Genomic DNA, 25,975 nt, shown 5'->3' with positions numbered 1-25,975 from the left:
GATCCAGCCTGGCATTTTCTATTACCTGCAACAGAAGGAGTTCAGGGAAGAGCAACAGGAATTGCCAGTAGGCCAGGGGGATTGATTTATGAGGAAAGGTTAGCAGCTAAATTTGTCTAGCGCAAGATGGGATGACTAAGATGGGGAGGGGACGTGCCAGCAGTCTGGAAGGATCTCAGGGGTGTAAAACACAAATGAAGATTATTTTTTTTCAGGCGGACCCACACAGAGAGACTCAGAAATGGGTTAAAATTTAAAAGAGAAATTTAAAAAGAACATCAGGGAGAATTCTGCTAATAAGCATCATGCTGAACCACCCAGCCCGCTGGGATCGCTGCCTGGGCTGTCACGAGAAGAACACAAGACAAAAGGGGGCTAAAAACCAATACACCGAAAGAAAGCTGAATGAATGATACCTCCATCCTACTCTATCTCACGCGTGTCAGGAGTACGTGATTCAGCATTCCCGCTAGAAGTAATTTTCAGCAACAGAAGCATAACACCAGCAGGCCAGATTTGAAGGGAGGCCAGGAAAAAAATCCACAGACCGCTGGCTGGTGCGTGCCCGCACCTTCCTTCTCTCTCCATGAGTGCGTTGCCCTCGCTCACGCCAATTCCTGCGGGGTCTCTCCCTCCCGACGCAGCCTTGGGCAGCAGCAAACAGCGCGGCGCTCACCCGGCTCGCATCCACGTCCTAGGCTAAAGGCAGGCAGGAGGAAACCGGGCAGGCACGTCCCGCGATGCCAGCAGCGAAGGGATCTCCCGAGGGCCACATGTTGCTGCCATGCATGCAGCAGGGCTCCCTGGTCCCCAGGGTTCGCAGCAGCGTGCTGCTGGAGCTGTGCCATCCCGCTGAGCAGGGGCGAGGCGAGCAGCCCCCGCTGCCCCTCGGCAGGTTGAGTTTGGGCAGAGAGCTGCAGCCGGCTGTCCCACACACGGGGGTGAGCAGGGAAACCTCTCATTTATTCCCTTAGCTCCAGCAGCCAGGCTGGGGACCCTTTAGCCACGGGGTGTCCGGGCAGGGAGCTGGTGCTGGGAGAGGAGGAGAGCCAGCGGTGGGGTGCAGGGGGCTGGCAGCACGGGCAGAAAGGGACGGAAACTTTTGGGACGAGATTGAACCCGTCCGGGTTCCGTCTGTCTGTCTGCCTGTCTGTCTGTCACAGCGGCACGGGGAGGGGGCGAGGGCGGAACAGCGAGGGGCCGAGCCCGGGGGGCAGCGCGGCACAGGGTCCCGGACACACGGACACACGGACACACACCCGGACAGACGGCCCCGCGGGGCCCCTACCTCGCACCGCCGGAGGAGGAGGAGGAGGAGGAGGAGGAGGAGGAGAGCTCGGTGCGGGTCCCGGGCAGGCGGCGCTGCTGCTGCCCGCCGCCCGCCGCCCGCTTTGTGCCGCCCCCGCTCGCGGCTCGGGCTGCGGCGGCGCGGGGCTCCCCCCCCCCGGGGCCGGTAGCGGCGGCGGCGGCGGCGCCCCCCTCCCCTCCCCTCCCGTCTCGTCCCTTCCCCTCCCGTCCCCTCCCTCCCCTCCCCGCCGTCCCCTCCCGTCCCTCTGCGGGGCGGGGGACGCCGGGGCGGGCTCCATGGCAACCGGATGTAAGCGGCGGCGCTGCAGGCGCGGCGGAAGGGCGCGGCCGGGGCGGAAGCGCGGCGGAGGCACCGGCAGCGTGGACGGCCCCGGGCCCTGCCCCCTGCCCCTGCCCCTGCCCATGGCGGAGGCGGCGGTGCGCGGCCTGGCGCTGCTGCTGCGCGACGCCGGTGGGTGAGCGCCCCCCCCCCCCCCCTTCCCCTTAACCCCCGAGCCCTCCCCTCCGGCGGCGCTGACGGCCCCGCTGTCCCCGTCCCCGTCCCGTTGTCGCCCGCAGGGGACGTGGTGCTGGAGGGCTCGAGCACGCTGACGCTGCCGGCCGGCACCCTGCAGCACCTGACGCGGCTGCTGGAGCAGCTGCTGGGCCCCCGCGAGCAGGCCCGCGGCTTCGTGGCGCTGCCCTCGCACCCCGCCGAGACGGCCGCCGTGCTGCAGGCGCAGTTCCTCTTCGACGTCCTGCAGAAGACGCGGTCCCTCAAGGTGCGGCCCGGGAGGCGAAGGGGCCCTTCCCCAAAATGCTTCAGTCAGGGGGGTTTGGGCACAGCAGCTCAGCCCGCTGGCCCCCCGCTGGTAGCTCGAGCCCGCAGTGGTGCTGAGGAGGTGCTGTGGCTGGGCCTGCAAACTTTTAGCACTGCAGCCTGCGGTGTCCTTAAAAGTGTTTTTACCAGAGCACTATCTGAGTGTTGTGGGAGATCGTAAAACAGTGCGCTGAGGCTGTGAGTGGGGGCCCAGGGTCTGTGCAGGTCCCCTGACAGTTTGAGGAAGGGGAAGATGTTGCAGTCAGGAGGCTGCTGTGGTGAGTGCTCGTGTTAACCGAGTAATGGGCTCCTTCTGTAACAGGCCCAAAACAGAGGGGAAGCTGCTCCTTGCGGCGCAGGAACCGATTTGCGTGGGGAAACTAATAATTTGTAGCAGCCTGCTCAGGTTCTTGGGACAGTGGAAAGAGAGAGGAGAGAAGGAGACAATGAAGTTGTCAAGACACAGAGCGAGGCTGGCGTCTGACACACGCGTTGTTAAAACTGACCATCAGAGCTTCCCAGAACAGGCTTCCCCTGCGAATGGCCCTGCTCAACGTGCTGCATTAGTGCTGGCAGAAGCGGGGCAGTGATTCATCACTGCCGTGGCTGTGGCTGTGGAAGCGGTGAGGAGGCCTTGGGACGTCTGTTCTGCGCCTGATGAGTCACTTCTGCGCGTGTGGCTGGCAGAGATGGGCTCTCCGGTTGTGCTCTGCAGTGGGAGCGTTGCCTGCTTCATCACCGCTTTGTCTGAACCCCTGCTTATGCAGCGTCCACAGAAGGCATAAGGAGCTGGGTTTCGTAAGCTCTGTGGCGTATGAGCACAGTCTTACTTACCCCATGGTGAAAGAGCCTGCGGCTGCCCTGCAAAATGCAAAGAGGACGTTTGCAGCTACCTCAGCCTAATGTTAACTGTGTCTTGGAGACCAGCTCTATTTTCCATTGTATCTGCTTGTGACTTGCCTTATTTGGCTTGTTTTAGTGAAACGCACGTGCATACCTCCCACCACTGTGCTGGTTCAGCTCAGCTGCTTGATAAACATAGCTCCAGCGGCTAGATTTGTCTTTATTTAGTTAGTGGTGGCTGATGAGGAACCCGGCTGTCAGATCTCCCTGTGGCTCTGACAGTGGTGATGCCACATGAGCAAAGGAGAAGAAATGGAGATGAATGGTCTGGCAGTCTTGTGCTAGCTAGCATGCTTTTCTGTTTGACCTTTATTGAACCGTGGGACTGCGAGAGTGCAGATGGCAGCACGGAGAGCATTAGGGGATGTTAAATAACAGGCTCTGTTAGTTAACACCTGAGCTGGAGAAGCAGTCTGTTCATGGTGCTGCAGTTGGCGCATCAGGGCAGCACTATTGCTTCACAAACTGAGATTAATAAGAGCCTTCTTTTCTGATTTTTCTAGCTCATTCATGTTCCGAACTGTGTTTTGCAATCTACTGTGAAGATCTTCCCTTTCAAGTCCCTCCGGCATTTGGAAGTAAGTACAAGAGGCTGAATGGGCTCTGAGCCTTGCTGTTTGGCTGTTCTTTACTTAGTTTTGTGGTTGCAGAATGCCTCTACTCCTAAAAACTGGGTAGGCTTTTGTGGCCTTCCTACAAGGGGAAGCCTAAACTCCTGCAACACCTGCTTGGGGTAAAGCTGGGTGTGAACGATGGCTAGAGTGCTGGGGAGGGAGGCTCCAGGAGGGAAATGGGAGATCTCTTATAAAGATGGGTCTGGGATGGCAGCTGCTCTTGCACTGTAATGTGTTGATGTACGTTGTCCTTACTTTCTCATCACTGCTGCAGTTGAGGTCTGTCCCTCCACACTGCCTGCGGGGTCTGCGATTTGTCTATTCTCAGCTGGAGTCTTTAACCTGTTGCAAATGTATCAGCACACTGGAGGTGAGTGTCTCTGCAGCCCGTGGGGAGCTACACAGGAGAATGCATCCGTTATCTTCCCTACCTGATGGGTTGTAGGACCCAGACGTGCCATGTTAACCACCTTCTCAATCCATATTCTGTATGTTTTTTTCTACCTTCCCCGTTCTGGGGTCCTACCCCTGACTCAAATACTGTAGAAATGTTCCCTGTTAATTATGTGCTCGGTAGTCTCCTCTTTAGCTGCTTGAGGATTTCTGGCTCCACCAATATTTGTATCTGCAAAGTCTCACTGCTCTGTGTTTACCCATTTTTCCATTCAAAGTCCTGCAGCTGATAAAGGTTTATTTGGTTGCACCTTAGCAATTGTAAGTTAGAGCTGATTGTAAGGGAGAATTGCTGTGTCCCAGCATCTTAACTAGCATTTGTGCCCAGCAGGTCTCTGGGACGCGAAGCTCCAACCACAAAGAGCTAATGGTGTGGGTTGTGTTAGCAGTGGGGCTCTGGGCTTCTGTCTGGCATGGAAGCAGCTGCCTGCTGGGGAACAGTGGCTGCTGACAGGGAGTGCCTTGAGAGATTCTTCTGCCTGCCAAAGCATGAGTTGTTTGACCAGAACATGTGTGTCTTATTGCTGGGTGCTTTGATGAAGGTCTGAAAAAGTTTTTGTTAGGATGAGTCTCTGTGCAGATGAGTCTCTGTGCTTAGTTTTCAGTCTCCAACTTGTAACCATTAGGTTAACTATTGCCACTTGTGTGTAGGAAGCAAGAGCATCTCCTTTCAGCATATCTAGTCATGGAATTTCCACCACCTCCAAATACTTGGCAATGACTTCTAAGTCGCTGATCCATTCCAGGGTCTGTGAGGCACAATATGCCATCCCTGTTCTAGACTAGCTGTTCCCCTTTGTTCATCTGCTGTTACGGTAACAGTCAGTACGAACCAAGGAACGGCTCCTCGCTTCTTCCTAGGAAATCATTTCAGCATGTGGTGGAGATCTGAGCTGTGCTCTCCCCTGGCTGGAACTGCATACCGTCAACTTCAGCTACAACTCCATCACTGCCTTGGATGACTCACTGGTGAGTGGGGCATCCTTCCTGCGTGACTGGGTGGAAGAGAGATGATCACGGCCAGAAATTGGCCACTGCTTGACTGATGCTGCTGGCTCTGGGTGGGAGGGAGTGAGCAATGTTAATTTTGCTGGCCTCTCCCAGCAGGACAGGGTTTCCATGCTGCAGTGAAGGCATTTGTAGGATCTGAACTTGTGTCTTTTCATCCCCCAGCAATTACTAAATGCTCTGAGAGTCTTGGATTTGAGTCATAACAAGGTCCAGGATTGCGAGCTCTATTTAACGGTGAGTATCTGGGGCTGAGCACCAGTTTCCTTGCAGGGAGAGGACACTGCTGAAGTGCTGCGATCATTGACCTGCTAGGTCAGTGTGAGCCTGCTAAGCGAAGTATAACACAGGAGATTGGAGACACGGTCCAACAGGCGTGTGATGTAGAGCAGGTGCTTGCAACCTTGAAACTGTTTCCCTGTACGTGCAGCCCCTGTCCTGGTGAGGCAGGGAAGGCAGCGTGCCTCATCGCTCTGAGACAGGCACCTCTGCTGTGCGCAGCGCCGTGCGTATCACTTGGCTGCTATTCAGTGTTGGTGATGCTTTTCTGTAATCTGTGCAGCAGGTGAGAATGAGGTAGCCAGGCACTGTCGAGATTTGTTGTTTGGTTTATCCAGGCAGCCACTAGCAATTTTTTCTTGCTCTTGGAAATCTCCTGTCAGTTAATTTGGAGAGCTGGTAATCCATCACAGTGATGTCTGGGTCTCTGGGGAAGGGCACTGAAATCTAGACTCTGCTGGGCTGGATATGCCTCTTTTAAGAGAAGCTATGAAACAGCTTTTCACAGAGTTGGTAAGGCTCAAAATATGTCCTTCACCATTGTTTTCCCAAAAGTAGGGAAGGGCTTTTGGTAGCAAGTTCAGCTCTTTGCCTGAGGCAGGGTGTCCAGTCCCTATCTATGGTGCATTAAAATTACTGGGGAAGGGAAAAGCTGCTCTTAACAATTTTTTTTTTAAAGCACTTAGAGCACCTCTAGACATACCACTCCAAATGTGAACACTGAAGTCTTGATGCAGAAGTAGTCTGAAGAAAATCAATTTTTAAGTGGCCTTGGTGGGATGGAGAGAATGGCAGGGACGAGTGCTCTGTCTGGAGTTCAGGTCTCGGTTGATCCAGTGCTGCTTTTCTCTCTAAACAGACCCTTACAGAACTTGAGTACCTCAATCTGGCTTATAACTTCCTGTCCAAAGTGCCAAACCTTGGCATCTTCAGCCGATCCAAGCTGGTGACTCTGATCTTGCGCAACAATGAACTTGACAGCATTAATGGTGAGCGAGCAGTGGGGGAACACTTGAGTCTGACATCTTTCTCTTCCTCAAGGAGGAGTGGAACTTGAAATCTTGGGCACAGCTATTTTTACAAGGGTTCCATTCTGGGGGAGAGGGACAGGGGAAAGTTTTCTAAGTCATGTCTTCTATTATGCTGATGGCTTCTTGCTTTGTTTGCAGGGGTTGAACAGCTGGTGAATCTGCAGCACCTGGATGTGGCCTATAACCTGCTGCTGGAGCATGCCCAGTTGGCACCATTGTCCACTCTGCACTATCTAAAAAAAGTAAGCACAAAACCTGGTGAGTTGGTGGATCGGAGATGTTGTGGGCTGGAAGGGTGCAGAGGAGAGACTGTGTGATAAGAAGAGAGTTTTGGAAGAAATATTCAACTCTTGAGCATTTAATTTTAACAAGGAAAGCTGATGGGGAACCTTGGAGAGACACATGCATTTTAGTCTTTGTTTTCTCTGACCCCTGTTCATTTGTCTGTATACTTATTCCCACATCCTTTTTTCACGCTTTCCAATTTTAACACCAAGTTCAATGAGGATCCTCTCCTAATGCTTTTGTGGATTTGTAGCATTTGGAGAAGTCTGAAGGAGGATAACTACAGTCACCATAGTGTCTGTGAAGGAAAATAGCCTACAAAGGATTGTTCTCCCAAGACTTCTCAGAGTCAGTATTGAAGAGGCTTGTGATGATTTAGGGGCTTGAGTAGAAAATACTTTAATTTCATTCTGCATTTGCTGAACAAATTTCAGGAAGTATTGTGAAAATGTAGTCCTCTCCTGGGTTGATCAGCACTCCACTACAAAGATATTTCCTGAGGCAGAGAGAAATCCCGGAACCTCCAGGGAGATTAAATCAAGGTATAGTGTGTTTCTTTCTAATAACTATTTCTCTATTTCCTCCACCCAGCTGCACCTAGAGGGAAACCCATTATGGTTCCATCAAAACCACCGGTCTGCAACCCTTGTACATTTGTCTCCCAGAGCAGCTTCCTCCAATGTGAGTATCAGCCACAGACCTTCTGCCAGTGCTTGCTGAAGGTGTGGGGTATTCCAGTGTTCATGGGCAAATGAGAGGAAAGAATTTTGTAAACCTGAAAACCAGTTTCAGTGGTTCTGTGGTGTGTGTGGTTGGTTTTTTGTTTGTTTTAGGTAGGGTAATTTTAATAACCTTACCTTTTTGTAAGGTGTGCTGGCCAAGGCAGGCACAGATGAATATTGATCTCAGATTTGCAAGACCTCAGATCTTAAGATTTCTTCCCTGTCTACTTCATCAATTTTGCTCACCGAAGTTTCCAAAACTTTCCTCTGTTCTGCCAGATAGTAACTACTTAGCTGGACTCTGCAAAAAGAAACTCAGGGTCTCAGCCTACCTTGCCTAATTACGTACTCTATTGACAGCCATGACCACCTCTTTCTTTCCACACATTCCTCTGCTCTCAGTTAGGTGTCATCACTCTTTCCTTTGCGCTCTGCTGCTTAAGTCAGTTCTTGGTAATCTGATTTTAAATAATGAAGCCAGCAAAGACAGTGTTCTGGCAATTTAGCAAAGTAAATCGGCTTGCTAAGGGGTCAGAGGTGTTCCAGAGCTGGTCTGTCATTTATGTTAGCAGCAAATTGCTAGATTCATTGTCATCAAACTGCAAATTGGAACAAGCTTTCAGTGAGCTCCAGTTACTGGAAGCTAGGTAGACTCAAATCAGAAGTAGGGTACCAACCTTGAGGAAGAAGTGAGTAGCTACCACAACAATTTGAGTTCTTGCAGAAGAATCTATCAGATCTCTTCTGCAAACCTTCTTGGATATGTTTCTGGGAGTTAAAAGGTCTGTAAACAGGAAAACCACAAGAGTCCCTTCTGGTCTTATATGCTCTTAAGTAGCTACAGGTAAAGGCCCAATGGATAGGCAGGAACAGGGCTGTTTCTGGAAATCTTTGCAATTTTGTGTCAACGATCCCAACCCTATGATGACCTGAAGGGAAACAGAGTCAGTAGATGTTGTCCTGAATATGTGCCAGCCAAGTGGAATCTGACTGCAAATGGGTCTCTAATTACAGTTCCTCTTGGATGGAGAACCACTCTCTTCCTCGGACCTAATGGTAAGTACAATCACTCTAAACTGATCTTACTGCCTTTGAGAGTGGGAAGTCTGACAGGTTCTTGCATCCTCATGTGTCCCATAAAATCTGTATTGGCTGCCTTTTCCCTATGAAGCAGTTTGTTTTGGCTCAGTCCGTGCTGACTCCTAGTAATTGCTGGGACTGTTGGTGTAACTTACTCTGTCCTAAGTACCCTTGCTGAATTTGGAGCCTTGCCGCTTTCCCTTTCACGTACTATCTGGCACTTGACACTTGAATTACATTTTAGCAAAACAAATGTTTTTCAACATCCCATCTGCTGTTTTTAAGGGACACAGAGGTTGAGTTAAATTGGAGCAGCCACAATAAATGGTCCAATCAACCGGGTAGGATCTGTTGTCACTGCTTCTGCTGAGATGGTGGAAGTTTGGGGTGAGGGGCAGGGAAATTGTTAGCCTGAATTGTGTCCTGGTTACTGTGTCTCCTCTTCACACTCAGTAGACAGTTTTCTCTTATTTTGGATGCAGCACCTTCCAAAATTTGTGCAAAGTGTATCCCAGTCCATCCACACATCTACCTCAGAGAGGACCGTGCTGGACCGCAGTGCTCTGGACAGTTCCTGTGCTGCAGACTTCAGTGACAGCCAGTCCCCAGCAGAGAATGTGGCTGTCAGGCTCCCTCGGAAGAAGTGCAAGGTCTGGGTCTGAGACAGCTGCTCAGCCATGTAGCTGGCATGTTGGGTGAGGGGGCTGCAGCATCATGGACGCCCCATGCTGTGGGATGTGGTTTTGTACTGAGTCTCTACACTGCTCTGTGTTAGGAAGGGGCTCGGTTTAAAGTCAGTCTTGATGTGCTGTAACAAATGTTTCATGGTGTGCTTCTGCGCTGTAACAGCCATGAGTCCTTTGGCTTGTCGGCGGAGGCTGTGATCAGATGCTGTTTTGGTTGTTCTGTTGCCTCCCAACTATTCTTACCCTGTTTGTTCCAGGGGAAAGTCAAAGTGCGCAGAGCGAGCATTTCAGAGCCCAGTGACACGGAACATGAGTCCCAGACTGTGCCTCTCTCTGCTGGTGAGGCTTGTCTTCTTTCTCAGTAACACAGCAGCTGAACTGCCTGCAGTCAGAGGGGTGCTCTGGCGTGGAGACTATTTTCATACTTCCCAAGCTTTCTCTCTGCAGGCCTGGTTTTACAGCATCAGAAGGAGATGGAACGCATGGACAGCTTCAGAGATCGCTTCGGTGTTGACTGGCTGCAGTACAAGAGACTGGAGGAGCGTGACCAACTACCTGTCATCTGCCGGAGCCGTTCTGCGGATGAGATCTCAGGCAGACCTGCAGCAGCAGACTTGCAGAGTGAGAACGTTGAAGCAGAGCAAGTAAAACCCCAAGCATCCCCAAAAGAATCCTCTCCTGCTGTAGATGATACTCAGAAGGAGGAAGACCTTGAAGTGGATGAGCATGGGGGAGGAGAACTGAGAGGAAAAGAGGAGGCAGATGAGCTAATGCTGGGGGAAGAAGAAGATGAGAAGCCGGAAGGTAAATGGGTCTTCACTGCCTTGTGCAAGGGGTTGGGTGGTGGTAGAATAGGTGGGTTGATTGTGGCATCCCTGAAGCTTTATCATGCTGCCCAGCAATGTGGGACTTCTAAAGGTTTTGTTCAAGCAGGTCTGAAGGCCTGCTGTGTGTATTGACTTGTGCTGTGTCTTGTTTGGCAGTGGACCTTTGCCAGCCAGTGCTGGTGAGCCAAATAGAAGGTGAAGGGGACCCGGAGTTAGACTGGATCTTCCTGCGGGTCACAGCTAGGCATGTGATCGAGGTAGAACTGAAGGCTGCCAGAGTCCTCCACAAGCTGGAACTGAAATGCCTGCAGAAGATAGAGACCTCTGAGATGAACTGGAAGAGGATGGTGAGTCATGTCTCTGTGTGAGCCTTTGGCTTCTTACTCCCTGTATGGGTCAACATTTTGGATTTTGACTTTTGCTAGAGTACCCCGCATGTGTTTTCCTAATGCCTGCAAAGCCTGATTGATCATTTGTTCCACCCTATACGTATGTACCTAACAGCATCAGTATTGTTTACAGTATCTGTGATAATGCAGCAGAAGTCAGCACCAGTTCTGTTCCAAAGCTGGGGTTAAAAAGACTTGTCCCAGTGACAGGAATAAGAGATTTCATGAGGGGAGCCTAAATCAAACGAAGGAGAACTTTCCTATCCATTCCTTACCGGGATATCATCCTGGCCTTGCAGAGCTATTTGTGGATTGTACTTTTTCTTGGACAGCGCAGCACTGAGTCTAATGTGACATTTGGAAAGCTACTGGCAGCTCAGTGGGCAGCTCTCTATCCATGCTAGATGTGTGTTTTATTGCTAGCAGCCCTGTTTTGCTTTTGTGGCCTTTTAGAAAGGGAGCATAGAAACCTTTCTTTTTCACAGTAGGGTTTTAAGAATATGAAATATGTGCATGAACTTGATCACAGGCTTCTCTAATGTTGTTCCCCAAAAGCTCAAACTTTTTTTTTCTTCCTACCCTTCTACCTCTTGAATGTTTGTGGCTTGATTTGAGGTGCTTCATTCTGGGCCTTGTAATTTACAGTTGTACCTAGCACATGTGAACTTTTTTTTCCTGTTTTACCAAATGCTATCAGGGTTTTTCTGGGAGGACTGTTCCAGGCTCACTGAATTAAGTACTTGTATGTCCACATTTCCAACACGTGCAAACAAATACAGTCTGGATGCTGCGCCATCTTTCTGGAACTGGTGTTTTCTGTCTCCTGCAGGACCTGGAGCGAGTTTTCCCTGTCCTCACATTGCACTTCAGCTACATTCGGAAGGACCGGCAGAAGCGCAAATACGTGGTGCTGGATGACTGCCCAGAGCAGTGTCTGCAGGTTGGAGGGGCTGGGAAGAAGCATGGGGAGGTGGACAATTTTCCTGGAAGATACTGCATTCTATCTGCCAGCACAGAGCCTCTGTTCTTAGAGCACACGTACATCTACTCTCCTGTAACTATCTAGGTAGCCTATGCCTTGCTTGTAAGCTCAGGATCTCTTTCTGCACAAATGACCTGTGGGGGGCCCTGTGCGCGTGGCCATGAGCAGTACATTTCCTGGAGCATAAAGGGTGCTCTCAAGGGGAAAACCTTGCAGTTTTCTCTCATTGGGAAAAGGCCTGCTGAGTTCTAGTAGTCAAACTGTGTTGCATGTCCCCAAAGAAGGACAGTTGTATTGCCTGCTAACGCTCTTTCCCTGTCTTGCTACTTCTAGTGTGTGCTTGAAGTGTTGTCCCCAGCTGTGGAAGAGAATCGGCAAAATCAGGACCAGGAGAAAGGATCCATGAGGCTCCAGTGCCTGAAATGCAAGCATGAGTTTTTGCAGTCCCTGTCTCCCTGGCAGCAAGGTCCTTATCCTGCACAGGCTGGAGACACCAAAAGCCTGGAGACCCTAGTTGCCTCAAATCAAGGTAGGTTGTAGTCCATGGAGAAAGGATACTCCCTAGTGCCCGAGCAGACTACCAGGATGGCAGCTGTGGTGCAGAGCATAGAACGTACAGGAGAAGGTGATGCCTTGGTTGTACTGGAATTACAGCCTGGTGTGGAATGTACTGTCAGCCCACTGGGACTGGGCTAGGGAAGAGCCTGCCTCCTTCACCAGCAGGAATAAGTCACTCTCTTACTGTTAATCAAGTGCCACCCAACTACTGTAGGACGCTTTGGGTCTAGGAGAAAATTAGGGGTGCTGGAAACTGCCAAGTGGTCTGCAGAAGTCTGGAAGAGGCCTTAAAGGTGATGTTGTGTCTCATCCTGTTGAATCCATGGCCAGTTCTGGCACAGAGACTAGTTTGTTCTAAAACACCTTTGCTAATGGAGGTTTTTGGTGAATCTGCTCCAATACTTCAGATACAACTTTGGCTGTTAGATATCAGAACAACCCCAACCTAAGTCTTCCTAGCTGTAATCTTGAGCTTGCTCTTGCTTCCCTTATGGGGAGTGATTTATTTCTTTTTTTGTACTGGAGGGCTGTTCTCCCCCCACAGCTAGTCCTGTGTTCTGTCCACTAGACTAAATAAGCTCAACTCCCTAGATAATTTGCTTGTCACTCATATCTCGTACAATCCAGTTATTCTTGCTGGTCTCCTCTGTACTCTTCCCCACTTGTCCGCATTTTTCTTTGGCTGTTTGAAATTAGATGTGGTATTTTGGCTGAGGCATTGCTAGTGCTGAATAAGCATCTTCTGATTGCTGAGTTTTTCAAAGCTCAGGTTTTATCTGAAGTGTCAGAGGAGTGTTAGCTTGGAAGATGCTTCTAGTATGTGGAAGTACCCTGAGATTGGAGAACTTTGCAGTGAGGGCAGAGGTGGCTGTCCTGGTGGCTGCACTTTCCTTTATCCTGGGACATGTTTTTCTTCCCCCCAAGATAGTGGGAGTTCCAGGATCCAGCTCAGACTGTGGTGTGGGTGAAGTGAGCTTCAGGAATTGGGGTCAGGAGGGATGAGGACAGCTGGAGAACGGACACAGTGGGCTTGTAGGTTGGCTGGCTGAGGATAAACCAATTTGGGATGGAGGTGACTAAGAATGGTTGGATTAACTGAGTGTGAGTTGAGGCTTCAAAGGCAATGTGAGCATTTGTGGAGGTGAAGTGGAAGAAAGAGGTGAGTCAAAGAACCGATGGTAGTTTCAGTTTCAGCTGCAGTCACCCTGGTCACCCTAGTTCCGAACATGGCTGTTTTGGGTGGATGCTGACACTGATCTAGAATTTCTCATAGATTTGCCAAGGGGAGGTGAGTCAGATATAGGTTCTGAATAGAGCTGCTCAACAAGCTTCTTAGGTCATGCTATACCTAACTAGCTTTAAAAACCTGCTTTGAAAGGGGTTGCTTGTGGTTTGCAGAGGTTAAGAGGAAAGGAGAATCTTGTTGCATGAGAGCTATGCTGTGTTTTTCTGTATCCCTTCTGAAACCTTCCACAGATGCTGCAGCAGGTGGTGAGCCCATCGCCTGTCCCAGCTGTTCCAGTGACCATGTGGTCATCCTGCCTTCGGAGGTATGCTCCAGCACGCCCCTGCCTCCCAGCCGTGATGGCACAAGTGAGGACCTGTCAAACTCCCTCCTGGAAGGGGGCAGCCAGCAGGAGGGCCCAGAGGAAGCACCTGCTCTGGCCAGTGAGAGTGGGAAGTTCTACATCGGTGGGGAGGACAGCTCGGAGGTGGATACCAGCACCAGCACCAGGACCCCGGAGCTGAGTGGCGAGCACGACGGCACTCTCCATTCCGCTTCCCGCAGTTTGGATGGGGTCTGTGGGAATAAGGAGCTGAGCATGAAGAGCCAGCACTTCTCCCTCAGCCGCACGGACACCAACGGGGGCAGCATGATGGGGAGCTATCATTACAGCGTTTCTCGCGGGCCCACTCCTTCCCAGCTCTCTCTGAACTCCGAGTCAGAGGAAACGTGGAACCTCAGTCCCCGTGAGTATGTCAGAGCTGTGTGGGGTTTAGGGGTGTTGAGTGCTGGTGCTTGCTGGCTGCACTGCCTCCTGCTTCGTGTGGGAGGAGATCATCAAACACGAGCAGCAGTGATGGATTCTTGTGAGCTGGGTGCTTCATGCCCCTCTGTTCAGCTCTCATGCCTGAAGGTAGGGAAAACTGAGTCAGCTCCTAATCCCGAGTATCGCTCACACTGAGTAATTGGATCGTGCTGCGGGAGCTCTGTGACACCAGTCACTTGGGTCCCTGTGGCACTAGTAGGCTGCCAGCTGGAGCATCACCGCTGGAGAACAGTAGTCAGTTTCTGATTGTAGGTTCTGGCCTAAGCCTGGTGTGAGGCTAGCATGTTTATAGGAGGCTGTGGTTAGTGGTTTTACAGACACTTGTGTTCTTCCCAGTTGGTTTTGTGAGCTCAGATGACAAAGCTTGTCCAAAAGAAGAGACTGTGTGCTGGCTGTGAGACCTGTCCTGCAAGACAGCAGTTAATGGGAGGTCTGTACATGCAGGCAGAGACTGCTTTTGCTTGGGTATTAGTATGAAAAGCCTCATGCACCTGAAAGGGCAGGTGTCAGTGTTGGAATCCCCTCGTTTCAGTATTGAGACCTGTGGCCTGGGAAGCACTAGTTCTAGCCCCTTGTATAGAGGAGAGGCTTGATGGAGGCAGGTGTGCAGTGGGGGTGATGCTGCTGCCCTAGTGCCAGCCTGTATATTTTGGGCAGCTTCTGGTTGGTGGGAAGTGTGCTGATCCCACCCTTTGCTCTCCTCAGCTGCTAACGGCGCCCTGAACACGAGGGATTTCCGTTCTGTGGATCACCGCCTGAAGCTCTACCTGGACATGGAGGTTTTTGAGGAGAACGATGAGGAGTTCCAGTGCTTCCTCAAGGTGAGCTCCTGCAGCACCAATCCTATGGCCCTGCTCCTTGGCTGTCCTTGCCACCCTGCACGTTCTGCTCGGGGGTGGCATCTGGAGACTAGAGTCTGAAGGGAGCTGCAGCATGCCTGGGTCAGTCTTGTCCGTGGGTGGGCAGGCAAGGAGCAGGCCAGCGCTGTCACTGCCTTCTCTGTGCTCTAGGTGGCCATGGTGAAATTCGGCCGACAAGGAGAGTTCCTCTCCATCCTGGTTGCCTCTGACCTCAGAATCTATGTGCTGGAAGTCACTGGGGTTATCAGGTGAGGAGAGCAGTGGCAGTGAGACCCTGCAGCAAGGCTGTGAGCGCTGGGTGGTGCCAGCCTTTGCTAGCCTTACCCTGCAGGTGTGGTGACATGCGAAGGCTCTGCTGGTTAAACCCCCCTGCTGCAATCCGAGGTGGGAGATGGGGCAGCCTGCTGCAGCTGAGGGCTGTGCTCTGTGCTTAGGGGACAACCTGCGGAGTGGCTGAAGAAGAACGACTCTCACTACCTGTCCGATGTTTCCCATCTGGAAGTGGGACTCTGCCACCAGAGCTTGCGAATAGAGTTTGAGAACCCCAAAGCCTCCTACAACCTGCTGATCCGGAACCAAAGCTGCTGTGACCAGTTTCTGCAGACCCTGACATGTAAGAGTAGAGCTGTAGCAGAGGGGAGGGTGAGGATTTTTCTCTAGAAGAGCTACTAGGAGATCTGTAGCTGCATGTACATGGAAAATTCATTTCTTGCCAGCTCAGAAAGAAATTGGGGGAGAACCCTGCTGGCATCATACCTTCCAATATCTCTCTTATAAACTTGAAGAACTTTCCTGAGCTGTTATGTACTGCCTGTGGGCTTGCAATAAGTCATCTGCCTTCTACCCCTCTTTAGGTCTCATACAAGAGCTGCCTGCCAAGCACAGCAATAAGGTGAAGGAAATCCCCACTGTGGAAATGAATCCACAACATTGGCTATGGTAAGAGCAGCCTCTGAGGTGGGGGTTTGGATGGAAAAGGGCGTGTGTCCAGCCCTAGCAGGGAAATGCAGTGCTCAGAACAGGGCAGCAGGAGGCACCGCTTGGGTGGCAGCCAGGCTGGGGAGCTAGGTTCATGGCAGCCAGCTCAGGTGCCTGCTGCACAGGGGCTGCAGCTCCAGCTCGCATGGAGGAACCTGAGCAGAACACAACAGAAGGTGGAAAAGGGGGAGCCACAGGGCTCTCTCCTTCTTTGTGGGGAGCATTGGGTTCCTAGTTAGCAAGGTGGTGGGCAGAGAAAATAGGAGGGGAGAGAGGTATTTTGGAAAAACTGTGAGAGATGGGTTCCTCCTTTCCTCGAGTAGACAGCAAAAAGTAGCTCACAGCAAACCTAGACTGGGAACAGTGCTCTTCCTTCAGTGCCCCACTGTTGTATCTCCTCCAGGCCTCTGCTGGATTCCAAGACCACAGGTTCTGCAGCTGCAGATGGCACTTGCTTCTTCTACCTGCTGGCATACCTGATCCAAGGTACAGGAGATCTCTGTGGCCAGACTTCCCACACTGTGCTCTCTGCTTACATGCTTGAGCTTTTAGTATAGAGTGTGAACATGGCTCCATCAGCGAGATGGGGCAGAGGCATGGGTTTTTTTTAAGCGTTGAGACATAGGACAGAGTCTCACAGACATTTGGTTTTGAACACCAGGTTTGGTGAAAACTCAGAACAGCTTCTGAGAAGCTGGAAGTGATCCAAGGGCTGTGTTATTGCCACGAGCTTGAGGGGTCACACACATAGCTGGTTAGTGTGTGGGAGCTGAAAGGGTCCCTGTTTTGGGAGAACAGAAGCAGGTGTCTGAACCCCTCGCCAGCAGGACAAGAAGAGCCTGCTGGAGTCCACCAAGTTCTGTGCCAGGTTTTGCTGAGGTCCAAATGTGGTATCTGAGGGTGGGAGGGAGAGCTTAAAGTACGTTTTTCTCCTTTTTTAGAGTACAGCACCCAGAACCGGACACAGTTCCAGCTGAGGCCTCGCTGCCAAGTAGACAGGACTAATTAAACATGCCATCTCTGATATTCCTGCTAATTCCCAAGAGTGAGATCTGTCAAGAAAAACAACATGTTGCTGTAGCAGCTTGTGATCCCTGTGACCTCAGCTAGTGGTTCCCTACTTCTGTGCTGCTGACTTATTCTAGTGCTTCTTATTTGCATCCACTGAAGTCAGCTGGATGATATTTATGCTCCCTCTAGTTTATCAAAACTCTCCTGCTTTCTGCTGTACTTACTACCAAGACAGAACACATCTTAAACTTTATTTATGCTGTGTTCTGTCCATCAGATCTGCAGCCAGGCAAATCAAGGCCAAAAAGGGTGGCCTTTTAGCTGGAGCTGCTGACTTAAATAAGGAATAGTGGTGTTGTTTATGAGATCAAAGGACTTGAGTTCCTTTTCCTGCCTCATATGTGGATATTGCCTAGAAAAAGCTGGCTGGGTGATGGTCTTTCATATGTGTGCTCGAGGAATGAGCTTGGTCAAGCCCAGGTACATCTATTTACTACCCTGCTCTCTGCCTTTAGTCTAGAAATTGCATTAAGCTGGTCACCCAGTTACTGTTGCTGGAAAGGGTTTCCCCAGGGAAGGAATGGAAAGCAAAGCTTGTTTTATGGTGACTCAGGCTCTGAGCAAAGCTTCTCATATTCCCTTGTATCCTTTTAGGGGCATCTGCTTTCCCTGTGACCCTGCTGAGCACCCGAAGCATGTTGTTTCTGCTGGAGGAGAATCACCAGTGGCAGGTGCAGCCTCCTTTGGATGCAGATCGTGAGGCAGAAATGCCTTCCAGGAGCAATATCCACTTGAAGGAGAAGCAGCCGATCAGCAGTATCAGCAATGTCATAACCTATCGCCTGTGTCCTTGCGACATCAAGCTGATGCTGTATGATGAGGTAACCAAAAGGAGGTCATGGGGCACACGAGACGTTGAGGGCTGGGTTGTGCTCAGATCATGTTCCTGCCAAGAGCATGTTGGGGCTGTCATCTCCCATCCTAACCCAGGGCCTTGCACCACGGAGGCCGGGAGCACAGAGAAATGCTGATGTGCAGAAGTCATGCAGGGTTGCTCTCACATCTGGCAGCAGAGGGAGAGGAGGATATCACTTAAAAACTGGGAAGAGCTGGCTGTGGCACTGGGGAGTGGCAGCTCGGGGCTGATCGGTGCCTTTGAGGCTGGGCCCTGCTCATGTACCTCTCTCTTTCCTCCTTTCCAGGTGCTGAAGGTGGAGAGCACGTGGCACATCCGCACCGAGTGCCCTGAGCTCCTGGTAGAGCTGGTGGAGTGGATCCGCGGGCCCTGGGAGGAGATGTTCTCTATCGAGCTGCGGAGGGCTGTGTATGAGGGCCTGGAGTGAGCCTGCCCGCTGTAGGCAGGCAGGACCTGGAGCCAGAAGCGCTGCTGTGCTGGCAGTGCCGCACAAATGTCTCCCCTCCCATCTGACCTTGCTGTCCTGTGGCCTCTGCCTTCTACCCTACTCTTACCCCTGGCCCTTTCTGGTGAGGAGGAGGTGAGCACACGATGGTCCAGGCTTTGTACAGTCACTCACTGCCACTGGGCTGGCCGTGGAAGGAGGTGGTGGAGGGTGTTCCCTGTAACGCTGCAAGCTACAGGGTTTTAACTTGGTGGTGTCTGCTAGTTTCCTTCAGGATAGTCTGAAAGGTGACTGGAGGAAGAAGGGAGCCGAGCCAGAGCGTGTTTGGTGGTACTCAGGCAATCAGCAGGCCAGAGGCAGTTGCACACTGTGGTCTCTGCAGCAGGTGTATTTGCTGCCTTCCTAGCTGTCTCAGAACAGCTGCCATTATCTGCTGCTAATACTTTCTTTCTTTTTCTTTCTCCCCCTGCCCTCTTATCCACAGCTTCCCTAAAGCTGCCTGCTTCAATCAGGAGCCTATTGCACAGAGGGATAAGGCACATTGTACTGATAACCCCACAGAGAGCCCACACCTGCGTGGCAGGGCATGGCTCAGTCTGCTGCTGTAGTCCTTCACTGTCACGGGGGAGGGAGGAGCTGTGCAGCTCACAGCACAGTTGTGTTGCTCATTGCTGAGGGGTCAGGACCCTCGTGGGCACTGGCAGGTAAAAGTGAGGCTTAGGCTTTTCTGAGCAGTCCAAAAGCAAGAGTCTATTTTAAACATGAGTTTTACTTTTTTCTATTGTAATAAAAGGTTATATTTATTGAATCACCATGTTTTTTCTTGTCTCGCTATACTGTCCTTGTAATTTCTTACATACTAGCTGTACAGCAGCCTCAAGCAGTCCCTAAGATCCCACAGCCATTCCCCCCATCCTCCTTAGGGTAGTTATTATCTTTGTGCTCACACCCCAGCAAGCTGCTTACTGGCTGTACTGAATCTTGCAGGAGCTGTTGCAGCCATGGCTGTGGAGGTGTGAATACCTGCCCCTGCAGTGCTCTAAGTCCTCTGGTCATGCATCATCATCTGCTTCAGGAGACAGTTCTGGGGCTGGCCAAGGGACAAGGCTGCAACCCACCCAGCTATACCATCCTTAGAGCCTTAGGGGAGGGGGAAGTTCAGTTTCTGTACTTCATAGTGGTCTAAGGGCTACCTCACAGCGCACTGTTGGGCGCCTTCTTGGAATCTCCTTATTACTAGGCTTTCTCCTGTCACTTCGAGAAGCAGTTAAATTGCTGAAGGCCTACACTGGCCAATGTTTTTATCTAGCCTTCTATAGACGGGGTTGACAAGATCTATACTGTCTTGAGGCAGATGTCACAACACATTCCGTTGTGTCCCCGCTTCCTAAATGGGCATATGGCTGCTGCTCTCCGTTCCTTTGGAGTGATCTCAGGCTGGGAAGCAGTGAGCTCAGTGAAAGCACTGCCAGCACCTAGCGCTTTGTCTGGGGCAAGGAGTCTCAGAGCTGAGCCAGTAAAGACCAGTAAGATTCTTCTGCCTTCATCTTGCCATTTAAGGAGCTGGTGTAAGCACACTCTTCCCCTTCCATAGTTGCATTTTTCAAAAAGGGCAAGAGTGAAAATTGGAGTTACTGGTCCAGCTTGTTGACATCTCTGTACCAGCTGATCTGACACAGCTCACCCCCAGCTTGCTTTTTCCATCCTCGGAGCTGCACCTGGGTATGCATTGAGGGGCCTGACAAAGTGTGCATTGCCAGAACCAAAGCTTTCAGCTGTTTGCCTGCCCGTAGCTCTTCTCAAGCTGTTTCTTTGTTTTACCATAGAGGTAACTGCTCCTATTTGCTCCTCTTTGCTCCTGCTTTTTGCCTTGTCTCTGCAAGGCTGTAACTAGTGGTGGGATAACTGCTCTCACTGCACCCACGGGGTGTGTGCAGGGGCTCGCCCCACGTCCTCCTGCGCTCTGGCTTTGTGTGAGAAGAGGGGCTGTGCCGGTGAGCCAAGGTTTACAAAGGTGTGACATCTGGTGAACCAGCTGCAGACGTCTGCTGCTTGTCACAGCTCTGAGCACGCAGTCCCTCATCTTAGACACCAGTTTTCTTCCCACCCTCCCTATCTCCTTTTCTGTGTGTACTTGGCTCCAATACTCAGCTGCCAGCACTGCCTGAATCTCTGCTTTTCCCCACCTGAGCAGGCTGCTCCGGAGGGGTGCCAAGGACCAGGGGTGGCCTCTGTTCCTTGCTGCTGGACTCCAGGGCTCTGTGGAAACAGGCTCCAGGGAGCCATGAGGCTCAGGCTATAGGCTGGATATTGCTGCTAGCCTGGAGCTACCACCCTGCTTCCCTGGGGTTAAAACTGGTCCTGCCTTACCTTGATAAGGATGATGCCTCAGCCGTGGGTTTGAGTCTTTAGGCACTTAGAGACTCACAGAATCACTTCCTGCTCTCTGCCCTCTAAAGCAGCTGTGCCGTGAGCATACGTATCCTGTGGCTTGCCTGTCAGCTCCTCATGCTGTATCTATCTCAAGTAGCCTTGTTTCTTATCAAGCTGCGTGACAGGAGGGCCTGGCTGTTTGCTTCCAGCAGGCCCTCCCTGCCGGCCTCAGCTCCAGCCCCTGCGGGACAGGGAGATGTGACAGCAAAAGGCACGCGTGCCCCACTGCTGGCAGGCCCCGTGGGGCAGCCCTACAGCTTGTAGGGCAGGGGGGCAGCAGCAAGCATAAGTCCAGGAGCTGGACTTGATCATCCCTGTGGGTCCCCTCCAGCTCGGGATGTTCTGGGATTGCGAGCTTGGTGTGAGTGCCGCGGGGTGCGGGCAGTGCCCAGAACCAGGGAGGAGAGCCTGGCAGGTGAGCATGGTGCCATATACCCGCTGTTGTGCCTCATAATGAAGCCAGAAGAAGGGGAAGGAGATGTATTTCGAATGGTCTCAGCCTTCCCTCAGCACCAGCTTGTGGCATGGAGGCTGTTCATTGCCCTTTGTGCCTCTGATGGAGCGTGCCTCCGCCCCTTATCAAAAGGCTACTAAAGGGGTTGTGGGGCTGTCCCGTATCAGGACAAACAATCCCTAATGGAGCCGTCTGCTCCCTGTCCCAGTGCCAGTGCTGTCTAATCTGGGAAGAGCGTATTTGCCGCGGGGACAGGATGCGAGCAGCCCGGTGCCAAGCAGGCGGAGCTGGCTCGCCCCGCGCCACCGCCAGACAGGCGGGCTCCTCTCCCACCTGCAGCAAACACGGGGGCAGCTGCCCCGCCAGCAGGAGCAGAGGCTGTCACAGCAGGGCCCAGACGGGGAAACGGGGCTGCTGGCGATGCTGGGCACCCCGAGGCACGGCCTGGTGGTGGCCGAGTCCCAGAGGGTGCCTCTGCCTGGCTGAGCACCCAGCATGGTGCCGTTTCCATGAGCCCTGGGGCTTCTGCACCCCCCCCAGCCACTATCACCCCAACGGCTCTGCAGGCCATGCTCTTGCTCCAAGGGCAGGCTTTGCCCTGCAGATGTGGTGGCTTGGGGCTGATCCTGGTTTTGTGGTCGGTGACTGAGCTCCTGCTTCCTCGTGAGCCGGACCCCGCTCTCGCACATCCTTCCTGCCAGAGGGGGGCCCGGCCCTGTCAGCCTCAGCTGATGGGAGGGATGCGGTGGGCAGCGCCCTTCACCCGCTGCCTTCCTGGCTCTTGTGGTTTTGCCCTCTGCCCTGGAGGGAATGGGCGATACCTCTGGCTCCGATGCCACAAGCACACAACGAGGCTAAGGCCTGGTGACACCGCCACAGGGGGAAACGGGAGGGCTGTGAAGCCAATGGCTGTGGAGGCAGGCATGGTGATGCCTGGCATGAGGCAGGGCTGGTGCTGGCCTTGGGGTGTCCCCAGCCCGCCCTGGCAGCCAGCAGCTCCCTGTTGTGGTGACCGCGGCTCGGGGACCCCGTCAGCAGGTGCCTGTGGCACCAACGAGGCCACAACCACGGGGGCAGGCGCTGCCTGCGGGTCCCTCCCAACCTGCGGTGTTTCCCCACATCCCTGGATTGCGTTCTCCCCCTTCTCCCCATTCCCAGGGCTGTGCTGCCGTGGCTCTTGCTGACTTAGGGCACGGAAGTGACAAGGCCACTGTTACTCAGCAGGCCCAAAATAACCCCAAAAGCGGTCTCTGGCAGGGAGAAGTGCCCTTTCACAACCTCACGCAGCCTTGCACAAGGAGCGGGGCTGCTCTGCCCGGGACGCGGGGATCCCCAGCCTGACAAAAACCTCGAGGGGACAATTTTGGCAGGGGAGACGAAGCACGAGGGGCGGGGTGCGTGGGGTGCCCCAAAGCGGGGAGGTGGCTGGGGGGGGGAGGGGGAAGCACCCCGCAACCTCTGGAGAGCCGGGGGTCCCCGGGCACGCCGTGCCCTGTGGCAGAGCCCCCGTGCTGCCTGCCCTCAGCCCTGCTGCTCCCCACGGGCAGGGCGGGCGGGGGGGAGCCGGTAGCGAAGCGGGCGGTGAAGGGGGGGCCCGGAGCGGCGGCGGGCGGGCGGGCGCGGGGCGGGGCGGCCCCGGGCCCCTTTGTTCGGCGGGAGGCGGCAGCGCCGCCGCTTTGTGCGCCTCGGCCCGCAGCGCCGTGAGTGGGGCGGCGGGGGGCTGGGGGGGCAGCGGGGAGCGAGAGGGGGCGAGGGGCGAGGGCTCGGGCTGGGGTCGCCGTGGGGAGGGCGCTGCGAGCGGCCACGCAGCCCCCCGGCTGTGGCGGAGGGCGGGGAGCAGAACAATGGAGGCAGAGGGCTGCTGGGGGGAGAGGGGCTGGGGACACGGCCCCCCTGCTGCCCCCTCTGCTGCCCCCCTGCTGCTGCCCCCCTGCTGCCCCCAGCCGCCCCGCCACCTGCCTCCCTTGCCTCAGCCCAGCGCGCTGCTCTGGGGCGGCGGGTGCCTCCTCTCACGCCTTTGGCCGCACGCTGGCTTGCCTTCCTCCAGGTTTCCTCCCCGAGCCCCGCTGCCAGTGGCTTCTCTGGGACTTTTTGCAATTGCCCATCCACCCCGTGCTGCCCTGTGCCATCGCCCTCCTTCCCCGCGCTCTGCTTCCCTCGCCGTGCCCGTGCCACAGGGTGCGGCACGCCCGGGGACCTGCCCCGGAGCAGGTGGCAAGCAGGCTGGGGTGGGGGCAGCTGCCCCTCGCCCGCCTCCTGGCCCTGCCAGGCTCCCTCATTTACCCTGGCCCTGCTGACTCTTCCCCCAGATGTGTCCTGTAAGGGCCGGTGAGCGTCCTGGCTTTTCCCCTACTCCCCTGGCTGGCGGCAGCGCGGGGAGGAGGCGCTGGGCGCTGCCGGGTGCTCCCCACTCAGCACCACCCGGATGGCAGGGGAAGGGGAAAGGGTGTCAGCAATGGGGTGAGGGACGCCGGTTTGGGAGGGCTGGATGAGGTGCGCTGCGGTTTGTTCCGTGCCTTACTGCCTGCCCTTTCCTGCAGGGTTTGAGCCAACTGCCTGGTCAGGATGAGCTGGAGCTTCCTGACGCGGCTCCTGGAGGAGATCAACAACCACTCGACCTTCGTGGGCAAGATCTGGCTCAGCGTCCTCATCGTCTTCCGGATCGTGCTGACGGCCGTGGGGGGCGAGTCCATCTACTACGACGAGCAGAGCAAGTTTGTCTGCAACACGCAGCAGCCCGGCTGCGAGAACGTGTGCTACGACGCCTTCGCCCCGCTCTCCCACGTTCGCTTCTGGATCTTCCAGATCATCATGGTGGCCACCCCCTCGGTGCTCTACCTGGGCTTCGCCATGCACCGCATCGCCCGCATGCCCGAGTCCTCGCGGCGCCGGGCGCCGGTGGCCCCGCGGGGACGCATGCCGGTGGTGCGGCGGGGGGCCGGGCGGGACTACGAGGAGGCGGAGGACGATAACGAAGAGGACCCCATGATCTTCGAGGAGATCGAGGTGGAGAAGGAGAAGAGCACGGAGGGCGGGGAGAAGCACGACGGCCGGCGTCGCATCAAGCAGGACGGGCTGATGCGCGCCTACGTGCTGCACCTGCTGTGCCGCTCGCTGCTGGAGATGGCGTTCCTCTTCGGGCAGTACCTGCTGTACCGCTTCGAGGTCAGCCCGTCCTACGTCTGCAGCCGCAGCCCCTGCCCGCACACCGTCGACTGCTTCGTCTCCCGCCCCACCGAGAAGACCATCTTCCTGCTCATCATGTACGCGGTCAGCGGGCTCTGCCTCTTCCTCAACCTCTGCGAGCTCCTGCACCTCGGCGTGGGGCGCATCCGCGATGCCCTCGGCCAGACCGCCGGCCCCCCGCACCCGCCCGGCGGCAGCCCCACGCCGCAGTACGCCAAGAAAGCCCCCAGCGCGCCCCCCACCTACCACTCGCTGAAGAAGGAGACGCTGAAGTCCCCCCTGCCCGACGGCAAGCTGGACTACAGGGAGAACCTGGCCAACTCGGCGGCGGAGCGCTTCGCCCTGGCCGGCGCTCCCCCCGAGCACGAGCTGGAGCGGCTGCGCAAGCACCTGCGCATGGCACAGGAGCACCTGGAGATGGCTTTCCGCCTCCAGCCACCCCCGCAGCCCCCCAGCCCCTCTCGCAGCAGCAGCCCCGAGGCCAACGGCATCGCCGCCGAGCAGAACCGCCTCAACCTGGCCCACGAGAAGGGCGGCAGCGTCTGCGAGAGGACCACAGGTGAGCCGGAGGGGACGGGACGGGACGGGATGGAGCTGTGGGGTGGCGGGGCACCCCCAGGCACGGCTGCTAACCCTCCTCTTGTTCCTGCAGGGCTGTGAGCGCGGAGGACAGCAGGATCGGACGGTCGGATGATGCTGCTGACTCGGGACAGCGACGTGCGTCTGTCCCATGGGGCTGGGGCATCCCTGTCCCAGCGGGCAGCTATGGGGACTGGGGCTCGGGGAACCTTCCTTCACTGTTCTTAATTTTTTTAACAAAGGGAATATCTTATTTTTGTACGTTTTTATAAACTCAGCAGCGTGCACCCTGGCATTTTTATACTCCCTTAGTAAACCCACTCTAGGCCTGCACCTCCCCTCCCTGTCTCTCATTTCTCCCCCTTTTCCCTCTCCCGCACCCCATCACCCACGTGTGCCTCCCCTGTGCCCCCTGTGCTCGCCGGCATCTGCTGCTGAGCACGTGCAGGCCACGGCAGCAGCACTGATCCCTGCGGCGTGGGGGCTGCACCCGGGGTCTGGCTGGCCGGGCCACCCCACGGGGCAGGGCACGGGGCTGGAAGCAGCGGTGGCAGCGGAGACATTCCGGTCCCTCTTTGCCTCCTCCTTGCCTTTCCCCTTCCCGGCTGCTCTTTCCAGGGGGCGAGGAAGTTTTTAGGTGCAGGGGGTTCCCTCCGGGGGAGCCCACGCTGTCCCCGCGGGGGCAGAGCCGTGGGGCACCCTCACACATCGGTACGTACGAGTGGCTGGGGCTGTCCTGCCGGGAATGTGTGTGCAGAGGGCAGGGGCCGGCCTTCCCGTCTCCTCGTCTCCTCCGCTTCCCTGCCAGCAGCTCTTTGGACCAAAGCCGATCCCCTCCTGCTGTGGGGCTGGGGGCCCTCTGTGGGGCTGGGTCCCCATCCCACGGCGGGGCTGCGCAGTGCCCGAGCCGGGGTCGGCAGGGAGCCAGTTGGGCATTTCTGATCATCTCAGCACGGTGATTTTGTAGCGTTGTTTTGTACTTGGATGATTGTGACTTTTTTTTTTTTTTTTTTTTTTTAATATCTATATTCAGTAAAGGCTGGAGACGTTTTGTACTGAACTTCTGCATCCGGTCCTCTGGGAGGAAGGGGTGGGAAGGGGATCCTACGCAGCTGGGCTAGGGTGGGCCGGCTGACGC

General features: G+C 54.6%; 3 protein-coding genes across 5 annotated transcripts in view; 2 read left to right on the top strand and 1 right to left on the bottom strand.

The window, feature by feature from the left end:
• SLC4A3 (solute carrier family 4 member 3) overlaps positions 1-1,464 on the bottom strand; it is a 33,632-nt gene extending 32,168 nt beyond the window's left edge. The window contains exon 1 of the mRNA XM_068687650.1: positions 1,289-1,464. The gene's annotated coding sequence lies outside the window, so the exon portion shown is untranslated. The remainder of the gene's footprint in view (positions 1-1,288) is intronic.
• A 190-nt stretch (positions 1,465-1,654) lies between these two features.
• On the top strand, positions 1,655-18,993 carry STK11IP (serine/threonine kinase 11 interacting protein). Its single transcript, XM_068687652.1, has 24 exons — positions 1,655-1,759; positions 1,867-2,069; positions 3,514-3,588; positions 3,899-3,994; positions 4,939-5,046; positions 5,251-5,322; positions 6,224-6,353; positions 6,534-6,637; positions 7,272-7,361; positions 8,417-8,458; positions 8,965-9,132; positions 9,426-9,507; positions 9,616-9,972; positions 10,152-10,342; positions 11,214-11,324; positions 11,700-11,895; positions 13,401-13,895; positions 14,681-14,796; positions 14,986-15,083; positions 15,270-15,448; positions 15,690-15,774; positions 16,217-16,299; positions 17,479-17,705; positions 18,027-18,993. Exons 1-24 carry the CDS (start codon positions 1,711-1,713, stop codon positions 18,165-18,167), a joined length of 3,498 nt encoding a protein of 1,165 aa, XP_068543753.1. The 5' UTR covers positions 1,655-1,710; the 3' UTR covers positions 18,168-18,993.
• Positions 18,994-22,446: 3,453 nt separating this feature from the next.
• LOC137859028 (gap junction gamma-1 protein-like) lies at positions 22,447-25,892 on the top strand. Of its 3 annotated transcripts, none has more exons than XM_068687649.1 (3): positions 22,447-22,466; positions 23,613-24,817; positions 24,911-25,892. In XM_068687649.1, exons 2-3 carry the CDS (start codon positions 23,638-23,640, stop codon positions 24,916-24,918), a joined length of 1,188 nt encoding a protein of 395 aa, XP_068543750.1. In that variant the 5' UTR covers positions 22,447-22,466; positions 23,613-23,637; the 3' UTR covers positions 24,919-25,892. The 3 variants fall into 3 exon arrangements, with proteins under 3 accessions (XP_068543750.1, XP_068543748.1, XP_068543749.1); XM_068687647.1 differs by lacking the exon at positions 22,447-22,466 and adding an exon at positions 22,663-22,772; XM_068687648.1 differs by lacking the exon at positions 22,447-22,466 and adding an exon at positions 22,821-23,400.
• Positions 25,893-25,975: the final 83 nt, after the last annotated feature.

Source organism: Anas acuta, chromosome 6 (genome assembly GCF_963932015.1).
Source record: "Anas acuta chromosome 6, bAnaAcu1.1, whole genome shotgun sequence".
In the NCBI taxonomy this organism is placed as follows: domain Eukaryota; kingdom Metazoa; phylum Chordata; class Aves; order Anseriformes; family Anatidae; genus Anas; species Anas acuta.
Note: the sequence above shows the minus strand (reverse complement) of the source record. Positions and strands in the feature narration are given on the sequence as shown.